At 30.2% G+C, this 24559-nt stretch overlaps 1 protein-coding gene across 2 annotated transcripts in view; it reads right to left on the reverse strand.

Moving 5' to 3' along the window:
- The window catches only part of LOC135956313 (solute carrier family 41 member 2), a 62802-nt gene extending 45201 nt beyond the window's left edge, over positions 1-17601 (reverse strand). The window contains exon 1 of one of the 2 annotated variants that reach the window (XM_065506764.1): positions 17456-17601. In XM_065506764.1, the coding sequence (XP_065362836.1) occupies positions 17456-17480 (25 nt within the window). In that variant the 5' untranslated portion in view covers positions 17481-17601. Of the gene's footprint in view, positions 1-11699; positions 11856-17455 lie in introns of those variants that run through there. The other variant, XM_065506763.1, reaches the window with a different exon arrangement.
- Positions 17602-24559: the final 6958 nt, after the last annotated feature.

The following is a 24559-nucleotide window of genomic DNA, read 5'->3' on the forward strand; positions in this document are numbered from 1 at the left end:
CAAGAACCAGTCCTATCCGAGAGTATAAAAACTGACATTTTATACATTTCAGAAATTGAATGTTAAACTTATAACGTCCTTCTCCACGTAACACATGTATGGACATTTTTATGTTGGCAATTGTCAAATTTTATTGTTTACATAAAAATGTTAGATGGATAGCCTCCAAATTTTTGTAAAACATCATGTAGATATTTGAAAATAACAATTTACTTTGTATGATAGGTGTCACGCCCACTAATCCAATCCCGCCCATTTTCAGCCAAACTCCGTACAGTGATAAGAAATTGATTCGTACAATATTTAAATACTTTTATGATTATAGTTCTTTAGATATTCGAAATTAACAATTTACATTATATGGGACGGCCCATGCCCATTTTCACCCAAACATTGTAAAATAACAAGGGAGATATGTGGAATATAAAATTTGAAGACTATCACAATTATAGTTCTGCAGATATTCGAAAATTACTATTTACTTTGTATGGGTGATGCCACGCCCACTTATCAAATCATGGCTATTTTCAGCCAAGATGCGCTCAATGGTACGGAAGTCAATCCGGCGAAGTTTTGCGACTTTCTCAATTATATTCCTCTAGATATTCCATAATAACTATATACTTTGTATGGGAGGTGCCCCGCCCACTTGAAATTTCAAAATAAAAAGAAGCCTATATTTTCGGTCCAGTGGTTTAGGCTCCTATTACTAAAAAAACAAACAAATAAAAAGGCATACATTCTTTTTTATATATAAAGATAGCATTCGATTCCTACGAATTTACTCCACCATGTGCTTTTTCATATATGTTTTATTATTATGTATTTATTTATATGATTCTCATTATAGAAAGTACTTATGATAGTGGAAATTTCTATAGAAATAAATACAATCCAATACAATAGAATAACAAGTACCAGTTAATATTAAATGTTACGCTAAAAAAAGTATAATTATTTTAAGTGACTTTCTTTAATCGCACACGTAATCTCACGTACAACAGATAAGACAAGACAGACGACATTTAAAGGACACCATAAATTCTAAATAATACATAATATATCAGCTATATATAAATCGGGATAACAAATAATTCATATAATATTGTAATTATAAGATATAACACATTTCAATGACATGTATTGACGCAAAAAGTTTCAATAGTCAAATTGTATTCAATGGAAACTCTTTAGACAAAACACTTTAAATAGTCTGATACTTGTGTTAAATAGCTATTTATTTTCAACTAGTTTTGGCTTAATATTTGTTTATAAAATGTGCTAAAAATCATGTTTTAATAGCTGTATTTTAATTTAGCAAAATCATGACAATAATAACAACAATTTAACATTTTCTACACTTGACCGTAGGAATTAATGGACAAAACGTTCTTAGATAACCATACTTGAGTAAACATAGTTTATTTAATCAATTCCTTATCTGAATTTTTAATTATTTTAAAGAAAATTTAAAAATTAACTAATTTTGGGGTCTGAATTTGGCAACACTGTAAGTGTTAAGTATATACTAGAGATGTGCAATTAATCGAGTAATCTAACATCACTAATAATCAAATATTCGATTAATCAAACTTTTTTATTATTCATTTCCATAATTAATTTAATAATTTTGATTGTTCAAAGCAAAGAATAATGTTAGTTACAATTTCAGATTCGAAAAAATTAATTCTTAATTTTATTTTCGAAATCAAAATAAATTTTATCTCTTAACTTTTCCGTTAATGAATTTATTATGAATTAATTCTTAGGCTTAATTCCTTTGTACTTCAAATGCACTGAATTCATTCCTTTGCAAATTTATTGTTTATAGAATTAATTCGTTATTGAATAATTAAAATTTTATTGAATTGAAATCCATTACAAAATAGCTTTAAAAATGTATTGAATGATTAAATTTTTCTTCTATTCAGTAAAGAAAATTTTGTATACCCTTCACCATGAGTGACAATGGTATTTGTAAGTTTGTCATTCCATTTGTAATTATATTCTGGATCGTTATAGATAGCGGAATCAATATAGACACGTCCGTCTGTCAGTCTGTTGGTTGAAATCAACTTCCCGTAGTCCCCAAATAACTTACATACATGTTTCAAACATCAATATATCTGCAATGGACCCCGTTCGGTTGCTATTTAAAATCGAGAAAATCGGCCCACAAACGGCTGAGATATAAGGAAAAAACAAGGACAACCTCGATGTTTGACCTATTTTGGATTACTAAGTCATTAATATAGACAATATATGTAGATATCTAATGATAGATATATCGAAGACCTTTGGAACGACGTATGTATATAGTAAGTCGGACCTACAATGGGTAAAAATAGGAAAAAATATTTTTTTACCCGAATTTTTTTCCCAAAAATTTTTTTCACTAAACAATTTTAAAAACTAATTTTTTTAAAATTGATTAGTGATGGTAAAAATACCATAATATTTTTTCCAATAATTTAACAAAAAAAAATTATTTTTTTTTAAATTTTTAATATTTTTATAAAAAATTTTTTTGTAAAGTATAATTTGTTAAAGGGTATATAAGATTCGGCAGCAACGAATATAGATCATTAACAAAAAACTAATTATTCAAAGGTTGAATGAATTTTGTTATGAATTAATTCAACGATGAGTGAACTCTATTTAAATAAATGCCTTTGAATGAAGCTAAATAATTAGATATTGGAAATTGATTTATGGAATGAATGTCTGACATTTATTAATTCCAAATTAAGATTTACTAATTTGAATAATTTCAAATAAATTAGTTGAATTTTGTGTAATTTTTGTTTTGTTATTTGTGTTTTTTAAGTTTTAATTTGTCTTTTTCATTTTTCTAAATATTCAAATTCGAAAAATCTAAATTTAAATTAATTGAATAATCATAATTTTGGTTAATCAGAACTGTTGATTAATCAATATATAGATTTATCCGAATGCTTGATTATTCGACTAATCACACATCTCTAGTGTATACATTAAAGCTGGCAATATAGCCTATACCAATCTTATCAAATAGTAGTAGTTTTTGTTTAAATAAATTGAAAATAAATTAATAAAGTTCAAGTTTAAGTACTAATCGAAATTAAAAAAATCATAAAATCTCAAATTTAAATCAAATCTTTGTTTCAGTTTGAGTAAACTTGTTACATTTAATAGCAATTGAAAATAACACAATTTTTGACTTTGCATTATTAAACTTTGTAAACAGTTCTAAACTATTTGTTTAAATCTGTTTACACACACAAAAATCTTATAAACATGCGAAATATTACTTTGCAACTTAACACGTTCTAAATATTTGTTTAAGTTGGCAACACTTTCATTATAAACTGTGTTTGTGCTAAGCGCCATATGTTTCTTTTTTTTTCAAACTATAAATACTCGTAGTACGTCCAGTGTACACCTTTTATTAACACTGCATTTTAATTAAATTTGTTTTGTATAATTTTCTTATTATATTGTGTACTTGCTATAAGTGTTTCTTTTTTTCTTTTTGCATTTTTTTATAACATTTACTTTAAATTGCTAAATAATAATTAACACATTTTTTCCAAAGCTATTGTGTGGCAGACAGTAGTAGAATAAATTAATAGTATGGTAACGATTATAAGTACTATTCTAAAAATGTATATGAGAACCATGATACAATTATAAACAAGGTAGAAACACTAGGGAGAGTTTACAATATACATATACCCCTGCAACGTCAAATGCAATGTTTTTTAATACGTTTATTACGCTTTCGAGAAGTTTCTATTTAAAATCAGCAAAATCGGCCCACAAATGGCTGAGATATGAGGAAAAAACCAGGACAACCACGATTTTTGACCAATATCTGGTTTACTAAGTCATTAATATAAACAATATGGAAATCTAATAATAGATATTTCAAAGACCTTTGCAACGACGTATATAAATAAGACCATAGTAAGTTGGACCTACAATGGATCAAAATCGAAAAAAATATTTTTTAACCCGATTTTTTTTTCACCAAAAAAAAAATTTAAAAAGAATTTTTTTTTTTAAAACAAATTTTTTAAATTTAAAAAAAAATTAAAATAACAATTCGAAAAAAAAAATATTTAAAATTTGTATTTTGAAGTATAATTTGGTGAAGCTCAAATTTATTTAAAAATATATACTTTTTCTTCAACAATTTCAAAATGAAATATTTGAAAATAATTTTTTCAACAAATAATAATAATAAAAAATTTTTTTCTTCGATTTTGATTTTTTCATATTTTCTTGTAACAGGCATTAGACTGATGTCAAAATTTTAACAAGCTCCGCCATTTAGTTTGTGTTTGACAGTCATTGGAAAACAAATAAATTTCGTCTGCGGAAAAAAACATCACTCAAATAAAGGCTAAATTTTATTAATACTATGGGAACTCTGCACCACCAATTTAAATGGTAAAAAAGTTGTTTACTAAATTTTGTTGTGGCCTTACAAGTGCGGAAAAGAAAAAAAAGAAACAATTGAAAAAATTTACGATATGGTGTTGGCCGAGTGGAAATTGGGAGAGATTTTGGAAGTCATAGGTATCATACATGACTCTGTGGTTAAAATTTTAAATTATCACTTGGGTAAGAGAATGCTTTCCACAAGATGGCTGCCGCGTTTGCTCACAATCGGGTGCACACATGTGCAGTTTACATTGCAAAAATTCATGAATTAGGCTACGAATTGCTCCATCATAAAGATAAGAAAGAAAGATAATGATCACTACAAATGTATTTCTAGTAGAAAATAGAAAGAAGTAGGTAACAAGAGCTCCGCCAATTCATAATTTCCCATCATTAATCTACTTGAGTCCAATAATGAACGAGTTATGTTCCCCAGCCTATCGTAGAATCCTCTGCTCAGCCATTTAATTCTATGGCTTTCCTCAATCTCCTCGACATAATACAGAAAACAGACCTAAAGATTCTCAAATTGCACCTGTGCAAACCTAACTGGCCCTTGACACTTTGCAATCCATTCTGGCAGAGAATGATTGGGGGCATCCAGATTTTATCCTATAATAGAGAGAGCTCGGAGGTTTTATCCACATCTCCAAGTCCAGCCCAGAATCTTGTCTTGCAAGTTCGACCTCATTTCCCTGCACCACGATAACCAGCATATCCTAACATTGTACGCACTAATTCACCCCTATCGCAAAGCATTTCATCCATTTTTCTTTCATCAACTAAATTTTTAGATGGAAATTTGTAAACAATAAACAGCTGTTACGAACCAAATCAACTATTGTGAATGAAAAGTTCATGGGAATAACACGATAACTATTTTCCCTTCGAGGAAAATTGATATTTCATGGGGACATAAATTGTACATGTTATTGCCGATAGGGGTGATTAACTGTCACCCACTATCTTGGAGTTGACCTCATGTCACTTCAAATTTTTCAGCTTCACTTGTCATTATCAATTCCGAGACCGCCAAGATCACTGCCTGGAATACGCAGCAGACGTCGGGAATTCTATATTATATAGACGTATATTTTTACTCTAACAAGACACCAGCTCCAGGCGATAGGCCATCGAATGGTTTATCGGATCTCTTTCTGGGATCGTTATTGGGGCTGTAATACCGAAATCGAATACCGAGACCCTATACACCGTGATTTCTGGAAGAATAACTTCGTACTACTCAGATGCCAAGTACAACCAGGAGCGCTCTCTCAACATATTTATCCTTACGTTAGACATGTTGAACGTATCACATTGTAGGATTTAAAAGATTATTTAAGAAAAATATAAAAATCTCTCACCTGTCACATAAATAGATTTTATAGAGTTAAAGAAAATACATAGTTTCTTTTTAAATCCATTTAAGTACATAACCTAATTTTTTAACAACTTTAAGTTACACACTTCTTGAGTGATTCAAACATTTTATAACTTGTTTACTTCAATACAAGATTATAAATAAAAATTAAACCATTTTTTTGATAAATAGTCTCACTTCTGCAGTAGGTGGGTATTGGCCCCCCAAAATATACTCCCAATCTATGTACAAGAATTCATATTTATTGTTTTTGTTTACTTATTATCAACAGCGATTATTGTATTGTATTTATTTGTTTATGTATTTTGTTATTATTGTTGATTGCTAATAAAATACTTCCTTCTAGGTTTTTGTTATATTTATTTGTTTCTTTCTATTTATTTTACTTAGCAAAAACAGTGAAATACAATAAATAGCAAATTAGAAAAAATTATGAGATATTTTAAATAAACAATTTTGTTATTTTTGGTAAATTGATTGTATGATGTACAAAGAAAGAAAGTACTTAATTATAAATTGGTTTGGATATTTGAAAGAATGCGGTCTTATTTGTTTAATTAAAAATAAAAGAAATTATAAATAAATTTCTTTTAAACCAAGGCCAACAGTTTGTTTTGTATTTGTTTCTATCAATAATTTGCAAGTTCCAAATTAGTTGTATTTTACCTGTTTTTGTTTTATAATTTATTACCGTTATTTGCATTTTTATTTTTTTTAATGCTGTCACAGCAATTGTTTAGTTTTGTAAATTACTTTGACATTTTCACACTTCGAGTGAAGTCACTTACTTTGTCACAACAAAATAAACTACTCGTATTAGCTGTCAAAATCAAACAATTGTAAGTTTATACTTAATTTGTTAAGCAAAACAATAAGTGTAGAGAAAAAATATCTATAAAGTAAAATGTTTATAAACAATTATTGTAATAAGTTTTGTGGGAAAACAAATAGCGTTTAAAAATAATAAAAAAAATTATTATAATAAAGGTATTCAGTTTAAAATTTTTACATTTGGTGTTCAGTATTAAAAGCAAAAGGTGAAATAAAACTTCAAATTTCCTAGAGAACAAAGCGAATTTTCATTCGTCTTTTATAAACAGTGACAATACAATGGAAACTTTGAAATTAACCAATTCGCTCGAATTCGCCTCAGTTTTAAAATGAACCCGCTTTAATGGCAAGTTAAAAAGTACTTTAAATTTGCACTTTATATAAAAGTACTATTTATGAAATGTCTACATTGTAGAGAATAAATTCTAGACATTATTATTATATATTTATTCCATGTGTGTTTCTTCCTCCCACTCCTTCGTACAATTGTAACTACATTGTAATTGTATGCTTTGCAAACACGTGATTTACAAGTAATTTAAACTTATACAAACTTTGTCGTAGTGGGGTTTTTATAATCATTTTACTATTTACGAGTGCTATTCTATTACAACTCGTGTTTATAGGAAGAAAAATAAGGCAAATAAGGCAAATAAACAAAATCAATAAACTATGACATTATTTACTCAAACAATTATTTATGGGAAAAATGTCGTTACATTTAAAAGAAAATTTATTGATGTAAGTAAAGAATGATTGTGACATTCCGTTTGAAGAATAAACCTACAAATATTTATTTTATATCATCTTCCGTATCAAAAGGAGGCAAAGGCAAGTTATGCAATAATCTGAAATTTGTGCATTTGAAAATAAAATAGTCAGGCATCACTGACAACAGTTTAAAAATTTATCCAAGGCTTATAAAACAAATTTTTTTTTTATGAATTTAAACATTTGGGGTATTAAAACGATCTACTATTAGGTCGTATTGTCATAATGTCCTAAAATATTTTTTTAGTTTAAACAAATTCTTGTTGTGCTGGAAACAAAAAAAGTGTTATTTTACGATAAACCAATAAACATAGTTCAAAAAGTCTTATTAGTTTTTATAAATTTTTAGTTTGAAACCCAAGAAAAATTTGTTTAAACTAAAAAAATATTTTAGGATATTATGGCAATACGACCTAATAGGAGACGGTTTGAATCCCCCAATTATTTATGAATATGTTTAGATAAAACTCCTTTTGAATTATTTATATTTATTGGAAAACACTTTAATTCCAAAAACTATACATAAACGATTTTCAAGGGACCAGACATAATACATACTGTATTTCATTATAAACTTTATTAAATTACTGAAATCGTATTGATATCTGGTATATTTTTAGAATGAAAAAAGAACCATTTGGTAAAATGTATTGATAACAAATTCTTAGCAATAATAAGTGAACATTTTTTTATATTTAATATAAAAAAATCCAAATCAGATAAGCGTGACTAACACGGTGTGAAATTAAAGGAATTATTGCATTAGTAAAATAATTCACATACATACATTTAAAATAATAATTGTTTTAAATACGCAGAAAATATTACATTGAAAATAAGTAACAGTTAATATACCTGTTCAATTTGGAAAAATAGCCAAAAAAAAATGGACTTCACGTATTTTACGTATCATAGAGGTTTTACATCGACTATATGTCAAAATTTAAACTTTCCCACTCAGAAAAATGTGTAGTTAAAATTTGTTTCCGATTTTGACCTATAGTAGCTCCGAAGTTCTATGACGTAATATCGTTGGAAAGGTCCTTAGAATGCCTTTCATTTGATATCCATATTGTCTATGTACATGATTTCGTAATTGAGATATACTAGATAAAACAATCTAATGCTAAAGGATGACAGCTCAATTCTTGAAATTTCATCATTAATTTACTTCATAACCTTAAATTTTCATAGCCTTTAAATTGATATTTTTAAGGCGAGAAATTATTCGCTCACAATTGGTTCTAATGTAAAATGTCCAAAAAAACCGACAAATTTAAAAAACCGGTTTCCGGTTTAACCGAATAATTGTGTTTTTGAAAAAACCAGTTTTGATTATTGTCTTTTAAAAAAACGGTTAACATATGAATGAATGAGTAGTATCCATAGATGTACCTAATTTTACGATTCTAGGTTCATTATTATAAAATATCTAAAAGGCACTCCCTCATTCAGGCCATATACATATCGCTCATTTGCTGCAACAACGTCATAACTCAAAATCCGGGTGTTTTGAAATGAGTATTACAAAATATGCGCCGTTCTTTAGTCTTTCATATAGTTTTATCAGTTTTAAAAAAAGTCAATTATTTTTTTTATGAGTGTTTTTTCGTTGTAAACGTCCAAATTAAAATTCATGTTTTCTCGTATATTTGACAAGTAAAAATTGGGTTAAATACAGATTTGAAAGATATTAATAACTACTATTTAAATCAGGTTTTATTTCTGAAATCGCATAATTTGTTGAAAATTTATTTAAGAAATAGTAAAATGTCATAAAACATTCAAAGCCGTTTTTCTCGAAACGACTTTTTTTGAATTATGACGTAGTTGCAGCAAATGAGCGATATGTTTAATTTAATGAATTCGATCTCATATAGGATCAATAGTGTTTAATTTCATTAGCAGAAATAAAAAATTATTCCCTTTTTCGTTATTATTTCTTATTATCTCAAAAGCAGACATTTCAAAAAGTACCATCCTGAGAACGAAGAAAGTATAATTAAGTCCCACGTTTGCGAATTCAAAGTCATTTGAGATTAATTATAATCTTCTTTTTTGATACCGTTAGAAGGAAAAAAGTACAATTAAAATCCTTTTCCATTCAATTTTAAATATTTAAAAGTATAAATAAATGAAAACAACTACCAACACTCTTGTCTAAATTTTCAGAATATTTTATTTTTTCGATAGTTTGTGTAACACAGATATGACTCAAACAATGCAAATCTGCGTTCATTTACTCAAATAAATTGTTCTACGGGAAACTTGCTAGCCTTTCTATCGAAAAAATGATGTCGTTCCATTCAGCATTTTGGCGAAAGTAATGTCGTGGCTCTAGATATTTCCAAGGCGTTCGTTAAAGCGAGGCATGGTGCATTTTTATCAAAACTTATTGCTTTTGGTGCCGGTATTAACTACTCTCGATTTATATCGAGATTCCTCAGAGATCGCACTGTACGAGTGGTTATAGATGGTATTTCATCAAACGAGTTCAAGATAAATTTAGGGGTACCGCAAGGCTCTGTTCATTCTCCTAGTCTATTCCTTATTTTTCTAAACGACCTTTTACGTCAAACTTCTAAAAATATCTATTCTTTTGCAGATAACAGTAATATTTGCCATTCATAATCAATCAGTTACAGACCAACACTGTCGGAGATTGGGGCAATGAGACAAAACAAGAATGATTTCCTTAATCGGGACCTTATGGGAATCGCTGAATGGGGTCGTGGGAATACAGTCGCTTTCAACGATCAGAAGACTCTGTGTTGCATGTTGACACAAAAACGAATGACAGACCATGTCGCGTCATCTGTAAATATTTTGGAATCGTTCTTGATATCTGGGCATGAGAATACAATGTGATGTCCGCTGGTCTAAATACATTTTTCAAGTGTCGAAAGAAGCATTCAAGTGCATCCATCTGATCTCCTCACTATTTACACCACCTACATGCGACCGAAAATTTAATACAACTTCCATGTATGGGCCGTTGCTTCAAAATCTATTTTGGAGCTTCTAGACCGCGTACAGGAGAGGGCGAAGGTGATTGTTGGTGGCAGTCTCTATTGATTCACTAGATCACCGACTCAATGTGGGCTGCAATTTACTGTTCTATCGAAACTACAATGGAATGTTTTCTAATGAAATTAGGGAACTTGTTCCTGATACCCCCAGATTTGTACGTAATATACGTATTTCATCCAGAAAAATTCCCACTGAAGTGTTTCCTGTGTTTCAATGTAGGAAAGTTCAAATCAAATGTCCACAAACACTACTCCCTCTTTCCACCCTCCCATAACCTATTTTTCTAGTTCTAACACAATGCTTTGCATGAGTAGGAGCCATCCCCTGAATGCTGGTCCATGAAGATAAAAAAACAAAGATACGATTTTATTTTATTTTTTGAAAAAAGTACCAAATATGATTTAAAATTTATTTCTAAATATTTCGATTTTTCGAATACATACTTTCGATTAAGGAAAAATCGACTTATTTAATTCAAGATTGGCTACCTATTCGAAACGGTTAAAATATAACGGCAACGCTAATTTTTTCGATTATTTCGGTAACGTTATTTTAATGATAAAGGTAATTTCGGTCAGACTTAAATTTATAATAATGTTTAAAAAACTTAAAAATAATTAGGAAGATTTCAAGAAACTCTATTATTGAAATCAAAAATTTAAATTTTCATAATTTAAATTTATTTATAGAATAGCGGTAACAGAACTTGCTGTTATGTCGGTAACGATAGCTTAGCATGAACAAAATTATTTTTGTTCATAAATTTTAAAAAATATAGAATTGTAAAAAAAGTACTGTCCAGCTGTCTGATCTTATTTTAAATGGATGAAAATGTGTTTTAAGTATATTTTGCATCTGTATCAGATAAAAAGATATAAGTTTACTAAATTTAACCCTAAAAATAGCCTCTGAATGGTACTATTTGTTCATGGCGAAGAAGAGAAATACAAATTTCATATCACTAGATTCAGTTGTTTGAACTGAGCGATCATGAATCAGTCAATCACAAACGTTACTCTTTTAAACATATAGAGAAAACAAGTTATTCATTCTTTTAAATATCTGGCACGAATAACAACGTAAAACGCACATCAAAAGATAATCATGAAATGTTATGGCAACAAGCCCGTTTAATAACAATATAAATTGGCAACACCACAAAATTAACGGTACAACTTGAAGAATTTTTGGACTAGAACTAGTGAAGTTATTCTAACTTATTATTAAATAGACAAATATAGTAGTAGTTTTAAAAGCCTACCTTCACCATCAACCGCATCATCGTCTCGCGAGGGCAAGGGGCTATACCCCTGAGATCTAAATATGGAAACCATATTTAGACTGTTTTAGTTTTGAGAGTTTTTAAATGAGACTGAAAACGATCACACTGTTATTTTGTTAGTGATCATATATAAGTAACTTTATTTTGTTGACTATAAATTCTTTGTTTTTGATCACTCACTCTTCTTTGTTTAATTAATTATTATTAAAATATTCAAAATATGTATTGTACAACAATCATTTGTTTTAATCTAGTTTTTTGCACTCGCATGTTCTCTGACGTTGCCCGTATTCAACTAATGTTTAAAATTCTTGTTTGAAAGATATTTGTTCTGTATTTTGTGCAGAATTGGAATTATTTCAGAAAAACATTATTTTTGTTTTTTTATTTGTTTATTTTTGTGTTTACTTCTTTTCTTTTTGAATTTTATTTCGATTTATATGTTATTCAGCCACAATTCCACAAACCTAATAAGCAACACCTTTAAAATATAAACCAAACCATCCGCAAATGTGCTTCTTTATTTTATTTTATGTTACTTTTTCTTATTTCTCTAATGTTCTCTAATTTTTACTTATTTTTTTTTGTTTTGCTTTGTTTTCGGTTACTGTTCCGTAAAGTGTGTTAAGCCCATTTGAGAGGTGCACTCACTCGGTTGTATTTGGGTTCATAATTTAACACAACAACAGCAACAAAATAATAACAAAACAAAAATTATTTCGAAGCAACTCGATTAACCGTTTGTAATGAGACACAGACGGACGGTCGTTCAGGCGGACTTTCAAGAGAAACCACCACGTTGTAGCAAATTAACTCAAACACCACAAAAGTTTTTTTTTATTTTTTTATTTTCCTTCACTGCTTATTTCTCTAATTTCCTAATGTTAAATTTGAAATGTCGTTAAAAATTTTGATAATAAATAATAATAATAATACAAATTGTTTATGGCTTTCAGTTGATGTTGTTGTTAGTTATCCGATTGAGTATTTTTGCGAAACTAATTATTTATTTAAACAAAAAGTTAGAAAGAAAAACAGCAGCAATGTTTCACCGCAAAGTAGAATTAAATGAAATTTGAATCTTCACAACAAAGCTGCGATTTGAAATAGCATGATAATTCATACAAAACTATTTTTTTTTGCAATTTACACTCATAAAAATATGGGAATAAATTTAGTTTTAAACTACATTTTAGAAAGAAAAATTCATTCGGTTAGTTAAACCCCATTTAAACAGTAGATAGGTTAATTGGGAAACAATTAACCATTAGATTAATTAAACTAAAATCGAGTGTAAACTCACGTAATCTTTCTATAAGTTTATTCATAAATAATTATAAAATCTTTCAGCCTAGATATTTGATACACGTTTTTCTGTTATTCCTACTTCAATAAAGTTATTCAAAATATTGAAGTTTTAAACCACCTTTTAGAAATGAAATCTCATTGGGTATGTTTAACTCCATTTAAACACTGGATAGATTGATTGGCAACCGTTTAACCATTAGATTAGTAAAACTAAAATCGATAGTAAACTGACAGGGGCAGATTTTTTTTATTAGTTTTATTCCTATTACCCCCATTAACACGAACTCTGGTTATGTGTTAACAATAATTATTTGTTAACATTACTAAAATTATTTTTGTATGAAAACTGTCAGTATAACTATTAGTTAACACATAACCAGAGTACGTGTTACTGGGGGTTTGAGTATTTCCGGAGTATTATATTCACGGTAATGTAATGCAAACCTTAGTCTTAAAAGACAGTTACTCGTTATTTGATTAAATATTTAACCAGCTCACTAATTCGAATAATCTTCATTGGTAACCATTCTCTTATCATTTCTGCTTATCAGCCTAAACTTGGTAACAATATTAGCAGTTATTTAATTTAATAGTCATAACTCATGGACTGCATTGATTGATATATTATTAATTATATTATTGAACAAAAGAAGGTAGCCAGATCAACCGGTAGAAATAAATATTTTATTCTATAACAATCCAAAACGTATGCATTTTTCTTTTCTCTCGTTTTATATCGAGCTTTCTCAGAGTTCGCCCTCAGAGTTTACCATCTAAGGAGTGAGATCGAAAAATTCTTAACATACATATATGTTTATAAAAAAGAAACCACTAAACTTACAGCTTTAATTTTTTTTTTATTTGATTGAAATTATTATTACAATTTACAAAAAAAATTATTTTTATAGTTTTAATCACTAGTGATGAAATTTTGAACCTTTTTCGGAAACCCTTCCATTAACGTTTTTATAGTGCTTTCTGTCACTTTGCTCGAACATGTAGTCCATCTCCGTTTAAAATCTACCACACTTTTGGACACCTTTTTTGTACTCTTCAATTCTCTTTTAACAAGAGCCCAATATCTCTCCACTGGCCTTAGCTCCGGGCAGTTTGGAGGATTTGCCTCTCTTGGTACAAATACCACATTATTGTTCTTGTACCACTCAAGGGCTTGTTTGCCATAGTGACAGGATGCCAAGTCAGGCCAAAAATAAGTGGACACATTATGAAGTCTTATGAATGGAAGCAGCCTTTTTTGTAAACATTCCTTGATGTAAATTTCGGTATTTATAGAGCCCGTTGTAACAAATGAGTGGCTTCTTTTGCCGCAACTGCATATTGCTTGCCATACCAAGAACTTTCTGGGAAATTTTGTCTGCTTTTGGGTCCTAAACTTTTCTTCAACATTCCCTCGAGCATCAGCAACATAAAATTTTTGACCTGGAAGTTGCGAAAAATCTGCCAGAACATACGTTTCGTCATCCATTATGCAGCAAGAATATTTTTTTATAAAACTTGACTTCAATTTCCGTGCTCTGTTTTTGGCCTCTAAATTTTTAGTAGCGTTCCTGTCAGGAACTTTTTGAGCCTTGTATGTTTTTAAACCTGCATTAGCTTTAACTTTTCGTACCAAATAGTCCGAGCACTGAGCTAACCGGGCTGCTTTCCTACCGGATGTGTTGGGAGCTCTTTTGAAAATGCGTTCTATTTTTTTGGCTTTAGAAACATCATGTGGACCATTCCTTCTACCTGAACCAGGTTTTCTATCAACTGACAAGTTCTCCCGGTACTGTTTAATAACATTGGAAACAGTTTGACGGCAGACCTTTGTATGCTTGGCCAACTTTTTGTAAGACCAAGTTGGGTTTTGTTGAAAATATTTAATAATTTCAGTACGCACTTTTTTCTGGTCACTCATTTTAATCAGATTAACAAAAAAATTAATATAATTGACATTACACATAATAACTGACATGTTTTTCAAAGGTAACTTGATCAAAAAAAAATTCAAATAATACTTGGGTTAAAAAATGTAATGAAAAACGTGTGTTAAGAATTTTTCGATCTCACTCCTTATGTCAAACTTCCAATCCCTATGGCTATTCTTTTACATATGATATCAACATTCGCCATTCGCTTTCATTCAACTATAGGCCAGGACTGTAGGAGATTGATGCAATGAAGCCAAACCTGGATAATATACTTAATCATGATCTTATGACAATTTCTCAATCTTTGTGAGAATAGAGTCAAACACAAAAGCGCACATCAGATCATGTTGCTTAATCTGATGTTCTGGACATGAGAATTAAAAGTGATGTCCGTTAGACTAAACATATCTTTCAAGTGTCGACAAAAGCATTCAAGTTCATAAAAAAATTCGCGGGTGTTTACTCACTTTTGAGGCTGTGTGTAGAATAGAATCTCTGTGTGACAACTCTCATGTATTTGGAGTTTCTCGATCGCATACAAGTGAAGGCAATGGTACTTATAGGTGAAGGAATGTTTTTAAGATTAACGAGGGTACATGCCTTGACGGTCCAACCTCACGGTGTTCTCAACACTGCTTTGAAGCAATGCGTCTATCCCCGTCATTGTGTGACTTGAAATGAACACACAATTGGCAACTTTTCGCACATTGACCGCACAGATCAAACAACCCCTTTGCTCGAGAGCTCGGGCTATCTAATCCCATCATAGCTAGCTAGTCAAGCAGCAACATCCGACCTGGTAAACCAGTCCGGTATATGATCTCTGACTTCAAAAGATCCCGGCCGATAAAAGTCAAAGTGTGTGTTTCTGACACCACACACAATAGACCTCGACCCAGAACCAAGTTCAAAGATCAGTATATCCCGAATGCCACCATTCCAATACCTTTCCTGAGCACAGCGCCGAAATTTGTCAATAGCACAAATATCAGTCCTTTAACCAACGATCTTCTACCCGCTTTGGGTGAACAGCGCGTTCACAAAAGTGACCTCACCAATGATCCAGACAGGACAAAATCCTGGATGTCACTGGATCCCCGCTGTACTAGCTTTGGAGCATAACATTAAGGTTTGGGGTTGCACGAAGACTGAACTCATCCAACTCTATTGATTCAGTGGAGAATCGTTGCAACCTGGTTTGTGTTTCTGCTGAAATTCGTGGCTCCCAATACCCTCCGTGCTTTTTACGTATTACATGTTCTTCAACAAGAACATGTTATACGCACAACACACATTCGTTCTTTATACCAACTGCAGAAGTTTTTACAGTCACTTGTAATTTAGGAAAATTCAAATCGAAATTCAAGTGAGCATTAGTAGTATCCATCCAAAGAGTGCGGATCAAAGAGAAACAAAAACACTTTAATACACAACTTACCCCCATCAACACGAAGCTTGGTTATGCCTTAACTTATAGTTATACTGTCGGTTCAAATTATTTTTGTATGAGAACTGTCAGTATAACTATTAGTTAGCACATAACCAGACTTCGTGTTACTGGGGGTTAATATAACTGATAATCACTTGAACATTTATCCTTGTACCTTTCTTGCTTCCGTTTAATAATACTTAAACGTTTTGCTAAACATTTTTAAAGGTCTTGTTAAAAACTTCTATATAAACGTCCTTAAACATAACTCTATCGTTAACTATAAATCTAGAACAACAACCTGTTACGCCCATTGACCAACATCGAGTTCGTATACATTAAATTGTCTTTAAGTTCAATGCCTTAACCTTCTGCAATTTTAAAATTTATAAATAACTACATAGCATTTACACAAAAAAAAGTATTACATTTAAATTATATTATAAAAAAATGCAAATTGCATATTAAAATAGTAAGTAAGTTAAGTTAACAATAGCAATTTTGTTGTATTTTTATAGCAAGTAAAACAACTTTTAGCAAAGCAAATTATATTTAAATGTCTTAATAATTAATTAGCATTTAATTTACAACAATGCAAAGCACACGCACATGCATATATTTGTTTATTTGTTGTTAATTACCAACAGCACATTTAATAACTTGTTAACAATACTTAATTGATATAACAATAACATTATTATTAAGAGATATAACAAAAAAAAATAAATAAAACAAAAATCTGCATCATAGCTAATAAGCAGACGTGTGTCAAAATAACGGTATTATTTAGAGTAGTAGAATTGGCAACACTTGTTACATCTGTATGTCTGTCTGACAGATTATTTTGTTTATTTTGTCATCAATGACGTTCGATATCAAAACCGATAATAAGTATGTGTGAATAATGATTAAACAAATTAAATGTTTGCAATTATTAATAAAATAATGTTATGTATATGTACATAAGTGTTTAATTTAACAATAACTAATAATAAATAATTATAGATTTATAAAATAATATGTACATATGTAATACAATAAAAAATCATAAAAAATTAAAAGCTTACTGGAGGTTGTTTGCCGTCTCCTCATGTTGACGTTGTGATATCAAAATCAAATCAAATTTAAAATTTATTAAATTATTTACACACACTCAAAACACAAATTGTTACAATACAAAAAAAGCTTAATTTATTTGTTAACTGGTGCGCGCTTGTTTAATATTAAAAAAGGCTGCAATAAAAAGAAATAAAAAGAAACAAAAAATAAACAACATAAACACTAAATAAAAAAAAATATATTGTACAATTTTACACAATTCATTATTATTATTTTTGTTTGTAAAAAATAAAATGCATTATTATTCACTATTTACTTAAGAAAAGAGCTTTTTATTTTGTAGCCAACTAAACAATAAAAAAAAGAACTTGCGAAAAGTTTTTAAATTAAAAACTTTTGCAAAGTGAAATGAGTAAAATTTTCAAAGGGCTTTTGAAAATCTTGAAAATCTACAGTGTTGCTTGAAATAAAATGAATATGGCTGGACGTGGCAAATTGTCACTTATCTGTCTCTAAGTAATCTAGAGTGTAGCCACATCAAAAGTTTATTTTGTACTGCACTTTAAAATGTAGTTATATTACCCCAAAGAAGTAATCTATTGGTGAGTTGTCAGAGGAAAGTTTGTTTAGAAGCAATCGGTTATTGGACTGTCTACTAGATGTGTTCTATTTGAGGAAAATTAGCACCCGTACATGTTAAATAATTAGTTATATTACTGATCAAGTAACCACAGGTAGCTAGTAAGGTTACTGACTCTATGTAACCAATGCGTTGACTACATTTTACCAGTTATCATTCAGTCTCATTGTAATCCAAAAGGGTCAAGAAGGGGGTCAGCTTAGGACATGCACGTGTTAAAATAACTAGTTATGTAACTAGTTATGTAAGTAGTTGTCACCCTAAATTATAGGTAAAAATCACTAATTCGGGACAGTATCCTAGAACTGCTGGCTAAGTAATGCTAAATTATAAAGGGAGTTTTTGTAGAGGCGAAGAACTTTAAATTGAAATAACAGAGAAAAACGTTTTTAATATCCATCCAATTGGTTTTATTTGATAAAACGATTCAAACAAACACATCACACCTTTTGTCGTTTTCAAATCGTTTTTCATCACATACCTGATTAATTAGATAATAACGAAATATTGCATGACCTGGAGGTCAAATTTTCACAACCCTTCGCAGTAAATCAGGCAGTACTTTGGCAATAACGATTCGAATATTCTCTTTCAAGTGCTCGTATCTCCAGAGAAAGTAATCTAATGGCGTCAAATCACATGAACGAAGTGGCCAGTTAACAGGCCAAGTACAAGTTAAATCTTGGAAGCACGCTAACCAAGATCCTTAAGATCCTTGACAATGACGAATTGACACATTTGGATCATTATCAACACTACGCTGAGCACCATCCATCTATCGCTTGTTTTGTGAAAACGATCAATAGATTTACGAATTAATCGCTCTGATGGTCGATTATAAATTTCCAAACTCTAAACTAACCTCAAAATAACCGATAACTGTCAAATCAGCTGTCGCAGAAAACAGTGCTGACAATTTAAAGTTTTCGAACTCTAAAGAAACACCATTTATTTAGAAATGTCTGCTGATTTTCTGGTTCGAATGAATTTATTCTTAATTCAATTTTCAAAATCAAATTAAATTGTATATCTTACAAGAAAACATTACAAATAAATTCATAGGCATAGAGAATTATACATAGAGACGAGACACTCCGATTTGTCAAACAAAAATACAACAAATAATATTTCTGATACAACAACAAAACACATTGTCTAGCATGTATTTTGTTGTTACAAGAGATAGGTTTTTGACAACAGACTTAGGTTTTTGACAATTCCGTCTCGTCTCTATGTTACCCTATGTTCATAGGTTTAATCCTTTAGTACTTCCAACGTATTGAATTTATTCCCTTGAGAATACATTCTTTATAGAATTAATTCCTTAATGAATCATTCAAGATTTCATTAATACAAATCCAATACAAAATAGCTATAATTGCCAGCGAGAGCAATTATAATTCACCTTTCTAATGGAAACTTTTGCTACCAAGAAAGTCATATAAAATATCTTAACACACAAAGAAAGGCACATAGAGGCATATAACTATTTCTTTGTTTAACAAACAACATTTAATTTAATCATTTATGGACAGTACAAACTCGTATATTAACTCGTATATATTTTATATAGGCTAGTGGAAATTTTAGATATTCACTCGAGTGGACTTTATCAAGCCTTTTTATAAAATAAACACCACCGTAATCTCAACCATTAATTAAAAATTATGTTGCTATCGAGACCCTATCGATTTCCGTTTTTAAATCAAAATTAAAAAAAAAAAGTTCGCAAACAGATTTTTTTTTAATTTCTCTTAAGATTATTTCGAAAAGCGCGACAAGGTCATAAAAACAAAAAGAAATTATTGCTAACAACTGTCCGATTTGATAAAGGTTTTAGGGGCAATGTTTGAGTGAACCCATAAATCGAGTAATAATCATTTTTTGGGCAAAATGTTTATTTTATTAAAACTAACACACTTGTTAACTAAATTCTAGGTATTACTATTTGTATTTATATTTATGGCTGTTTTTCATTTAAATTAGAGAAATTGATAAGCTCTGGTCATAAAACATTTACTGCTATTAGTTTTCTAACAATTCTAAAGGAGTTTGGAATAAACCGCCCGCTGCATACTGCAAATAAATATGGAGCTTTTGTGATCAGGGGTAATGTTATTTGAAATTCATATTGCAATTAAGTAATTTTGTTATTTCGGCCGAAATCAACTTGAAATTAAGTAATTTCCCATATATTTTAAGTTATTATGTTAATTTCGGCGAAATTAACTTGAAATTACAATGAACATCTCTGTCTTAGTGTAAATACTCAAATAAACAAATAAAACATCAATGAATTTCAAGCTTAATTGTGCCAATAAGTGAATAAATTAATAATGAAAACATCTTTTTGAGATATTTATTAAAACAAATTTTTACTAAAGTGCATAAGCTGTGAGTGAAAACAATTTTGGTTATAATTTCTGACCGAATTTAAGTAATATCGATGCAGTCTGAATGTGCTATTATATGATGATTTATAAATGAAGTATTTATTATTATAACCATAGAATAATTACATAGAAGCGAAGAAGATAGAAATGTCCATGAAAAATGTGAAACAAAATTACTCTCTTGACACATGGCAATACATTCTCATGAATTAGGTTTTTGATAACAGACTTAGGGTCAAGGCGAATTTATTTAATGAATTCGCCTTACTTAAGTTTTTGCCTCTCAGTTACCTATCCAGTTGTAATTTGTGATCATGGTCATATCTGATCTTTATGACAACGAATTTTTGTTTGCCCATAACCAACAATTAACATAAAATATAGCATGTATTTGAATGAATTTACTTATCGCAACGTAAAATTTACTTTCATCTACCTCCCCCGGTATTAAACTCATGCATGTTATCAATACTAACAGTCGCTCCAAATAGCATTCGTACAACAAACAATACTTTTTAGTAATTAAAAATATTTCGTTAAAAAATGTTTTTAAAATCTTAATATAACTTTTACTTAAGGCCATGAATGATAAAAATCTGACAGAATAATCTCCCATTATTCGTAATTCAGACGAGGCTCTTTTTGGAATAGCGTTATATCCATATGGATCGGCTAAATAATTGTCCCATCCCTTGCTTGTTTCAAGGGGGTAAATAACCAATTATGTCCAATTCTAATTAAATTACAACTGTGTATTTTAATTAAATTTTTAGTAAAAATGCACTAGATTGGCTCGTTTCCCTTTATTATCCCCTTGGGAGTATAGGATATCAACCCAGTTACTCCGTCGAACGCTGTCATTCGCCATATTCTTAACTTGCTGTCATGTTATATTATTGTCAGCTAAATCTCACACTGCACGTTGATATGTGTTACGGGGCCTGACTCTCCTTTTGTTTCCGTGGGGGTTCCACTCGAATGCCATTTTTTTTTTGCTTTTTTGCTTTTCCTTGTTTATATCAAATTTTACGGTGTTGCGTAGTCCGAATTTTCTTTTTTACTTCCTGGATTCGCTGGATTTCATCTAACAGTAGTATGCATTGGAGATAGAATATAGACTTTCCTAACCCCTTTCGAATTAACGATAGGTTTGTTATATATATTGTCGTGAAGACCGTAATTTCTGGGAACGTATATCTCCTTAGAACATTCCATATAGCTTTATATTCAGATTGTTCTACTATTATTCGTAGGGTATTGACTTGATCAACACAACTACGATTAAATCGGAATCCAGCTTATTCACTACAAGTCTTTTCTCAATGAATGGTTGAAGTCGGCAGTTGTAGATGTTACGCAGATTACTTCTTTTCTTACGTTTTTTAAATGTAACTCCCGATTTCCACGTGGATGTGATATTCTCCTCAGAGGTCCATGCCTTTACTATATGTGGTAAGAAGACTGTTGACGATATATTTTTTAAATTTGTTCAAATTGTCAACATTAATCTTAAATTTTTACCAAATATTAAATCAATAGTATCAAAAATGTATGATTTTACACGCAATAGAGAAATATCATGTGTAAAATACAAATTGTTGCTTATGCTGTGTGTGCAGTTGCACCTTCCTACCTGATCCATAGATTCTGAAAACCCATTTCCAGCAATATAAGTTTCATGACCATTTTATAGTGCTTCGTGTGAAATAAGACAATCACATATTCAAATTCCAACAGGTTTTGGAAATCGGAAAAAAGTTTTTTGTTTCTTATATCTCGGTTGTGGAATATAAAATTGTATGACCTTTTCCCATCATTTTGGCAACATATGGATTCCGAACCAAAAGAACTGCTCATCTTTTGAGGCCAAGAACGAATCTAGCCAATATCGGATACTCTGTTCTGAAGTGAAGCGTATCCCAGAGGGAGCGTTCTGAATCTATCAAAACAAATAGTAGTCGCACGGGGTAAAGTCTGGACTATAAAGCGGATGAGGCAAAACTTCTCAACCACGTTTTTTTAAATAGTTTTTAAAGGGTATTGCAACATATGGCCTAGCGTTGGCGTATTAAGGGCAATGCTCGCTTCAAACGAATCAGTTGCTTTTCGGTACAGGTTCCCTGTGATGGTCTGTCGAGATTTCAGCAGCTCATATAAGACCCTATTGGTCCCACCAAATACAGAGTATTACCTTAGCGCCATGGATATTTGGCTTTAGTTTCGATTCGGCTGGTTATAGCGTTCAAGCAACATTTCAGACTTCCAAAATCGTCTTTCAAGGTCTCTCAGCTTCAATTCGTATGGTACCCAATTTCCCCGCTTTTGGATGGATTCTGCTGCTTGCAAACGTTTTGAAATTGCTGATTGAGTAGCTCCCAATGATTTTGCAAGCTCTTGTTGAGTTTGACAACAATCTTCATGGAATAATAAATCCAATTCTTGGTCTTCCAAATTTTTTGGCTGGCCTGGGCAATATTTGTCTTTTGTGAGAAAATCACTACTTCTGAACTGCAAGTGGAAACCGATGGAACACATTTCACAAATTGCAAGAGCTACCTATTCCCGACCATACCAGTCATGAGACCATACCAGAGGGAGAGTTTAAAAATACAAACATTTGAATACCCATTACTTATATATTCCTAACGTTATTGCCATCAACTATTTGCAACTGATAAAATATGTTAATTATCTTTAATTGTACGAATAATATTTGAGGCGACTGTAAATACAGTACAAGTATGAGTAAGTACAACAACATAAATATATTCATATACATATATTCAAATACTATTTTCGTTCTTGTAGAACCATGTGTTTAATAATTGCAAAAAAAGAAAAACAACTAAAACAAAAAACATTAATGCCACATTGAACGAACTATAGCAAAAACTGGGCCACAAACACTATTTGTTGCTAAGTTGAACACAGGAAACTTAAGAAAATTATTAAACTATTTATGTACTACGAGTAAAAGCAATGTACGTATGTAAAAACATACATTGTACTTTAGTTTTTGTATTAATATTTTTCTTAAGAAAATAAATTAAATTAATAAGAGTTAAATATTTAATAACTTGTCACACTATACACATAAATATGCATTAAAAAATTCTTAATGTCAAAATTGATTGATACGATTTGTAAACAAAACAATGAGATTGTTAAGTGGTGAACGCAAATTCCCCGCCCCTCACGGCACAACTAAACTTCCTTCACTACAATTTTAATAACATTTCAATTGAAAAGAAAAAAAAAACAGTTAAACTCATAATTAATTAAACCTTAATAAAAATGCCAATGACAATTAGCAGCCGGCTGCATTAATTGTAAATAAATTTTAATATTTTGTGGTTTTACGGCATTTTTGCGAATTATTTCAGACTAATTTACGCCAGCCAACAAAAATACAATTGATCAGTATTTGAAAAAAAAAAAAATACCTCTCGCTCATCTTCTCAATCATCTGGTCTCCCCTTATAGACTCTGTCTAGTTCTTTTTAATTAAATGCTCTTTTCTTGTTTCTATTTTTAATAATTTTCTTTTTACATTTCGTTTTTTAACAAAAATTTCATGAAATATTTTTAACAAAATTCATAATACATACATTTAATTCCACAGCAACGATCATTTAATAATTATATTTTTTTTTATTTTTGGTATTTTCCTTAATTAAAAAAACTGCTTTTCTTAAAATTTTGCATTAGAAACACACACATTTGTATTCATTGAAATTTTTCAAACTGAAGAGCAAAAGGTTCGTTTGTTTGGCTGGTCTTTTACTTGTTGTTTTCTTCTTCCTCTCTTTATGTTTTCTTCTTGCATTTTGTTGTGTGTGCCGTGCTGTGTTGTGTTATTTGTGGGGTGTTTAAAGAGGAACATCGATAAAATATATTGAATAAAGGAAAACAATAATTCTTAATTGTTTGTACAATAGACAACGAATATTTGCACGCGCTATTAGCGATAATTATTTTTGCTAAAGAATTTTAATAAATGCTACAATTTATTCGTAGTTGCAAGGAAGCTTTTTTGAGAACGTTTGAAGTGTTCACTTTAGATAGACAGCTAAAATTAA

Source organism: Calliphora vicina, chromosome 4 (assembly GCF_958450345.1).
Source record: "Calliphora vicina chromosome 4, idCalVici1.1, whole genome shotgun sequence".
Taxonomy (NCBI): Eukaryota; Metazoa; Arthropoda; class Insecta; order Diptera; family Calliphoridae; genus Calliphora; species Calliphora vicina.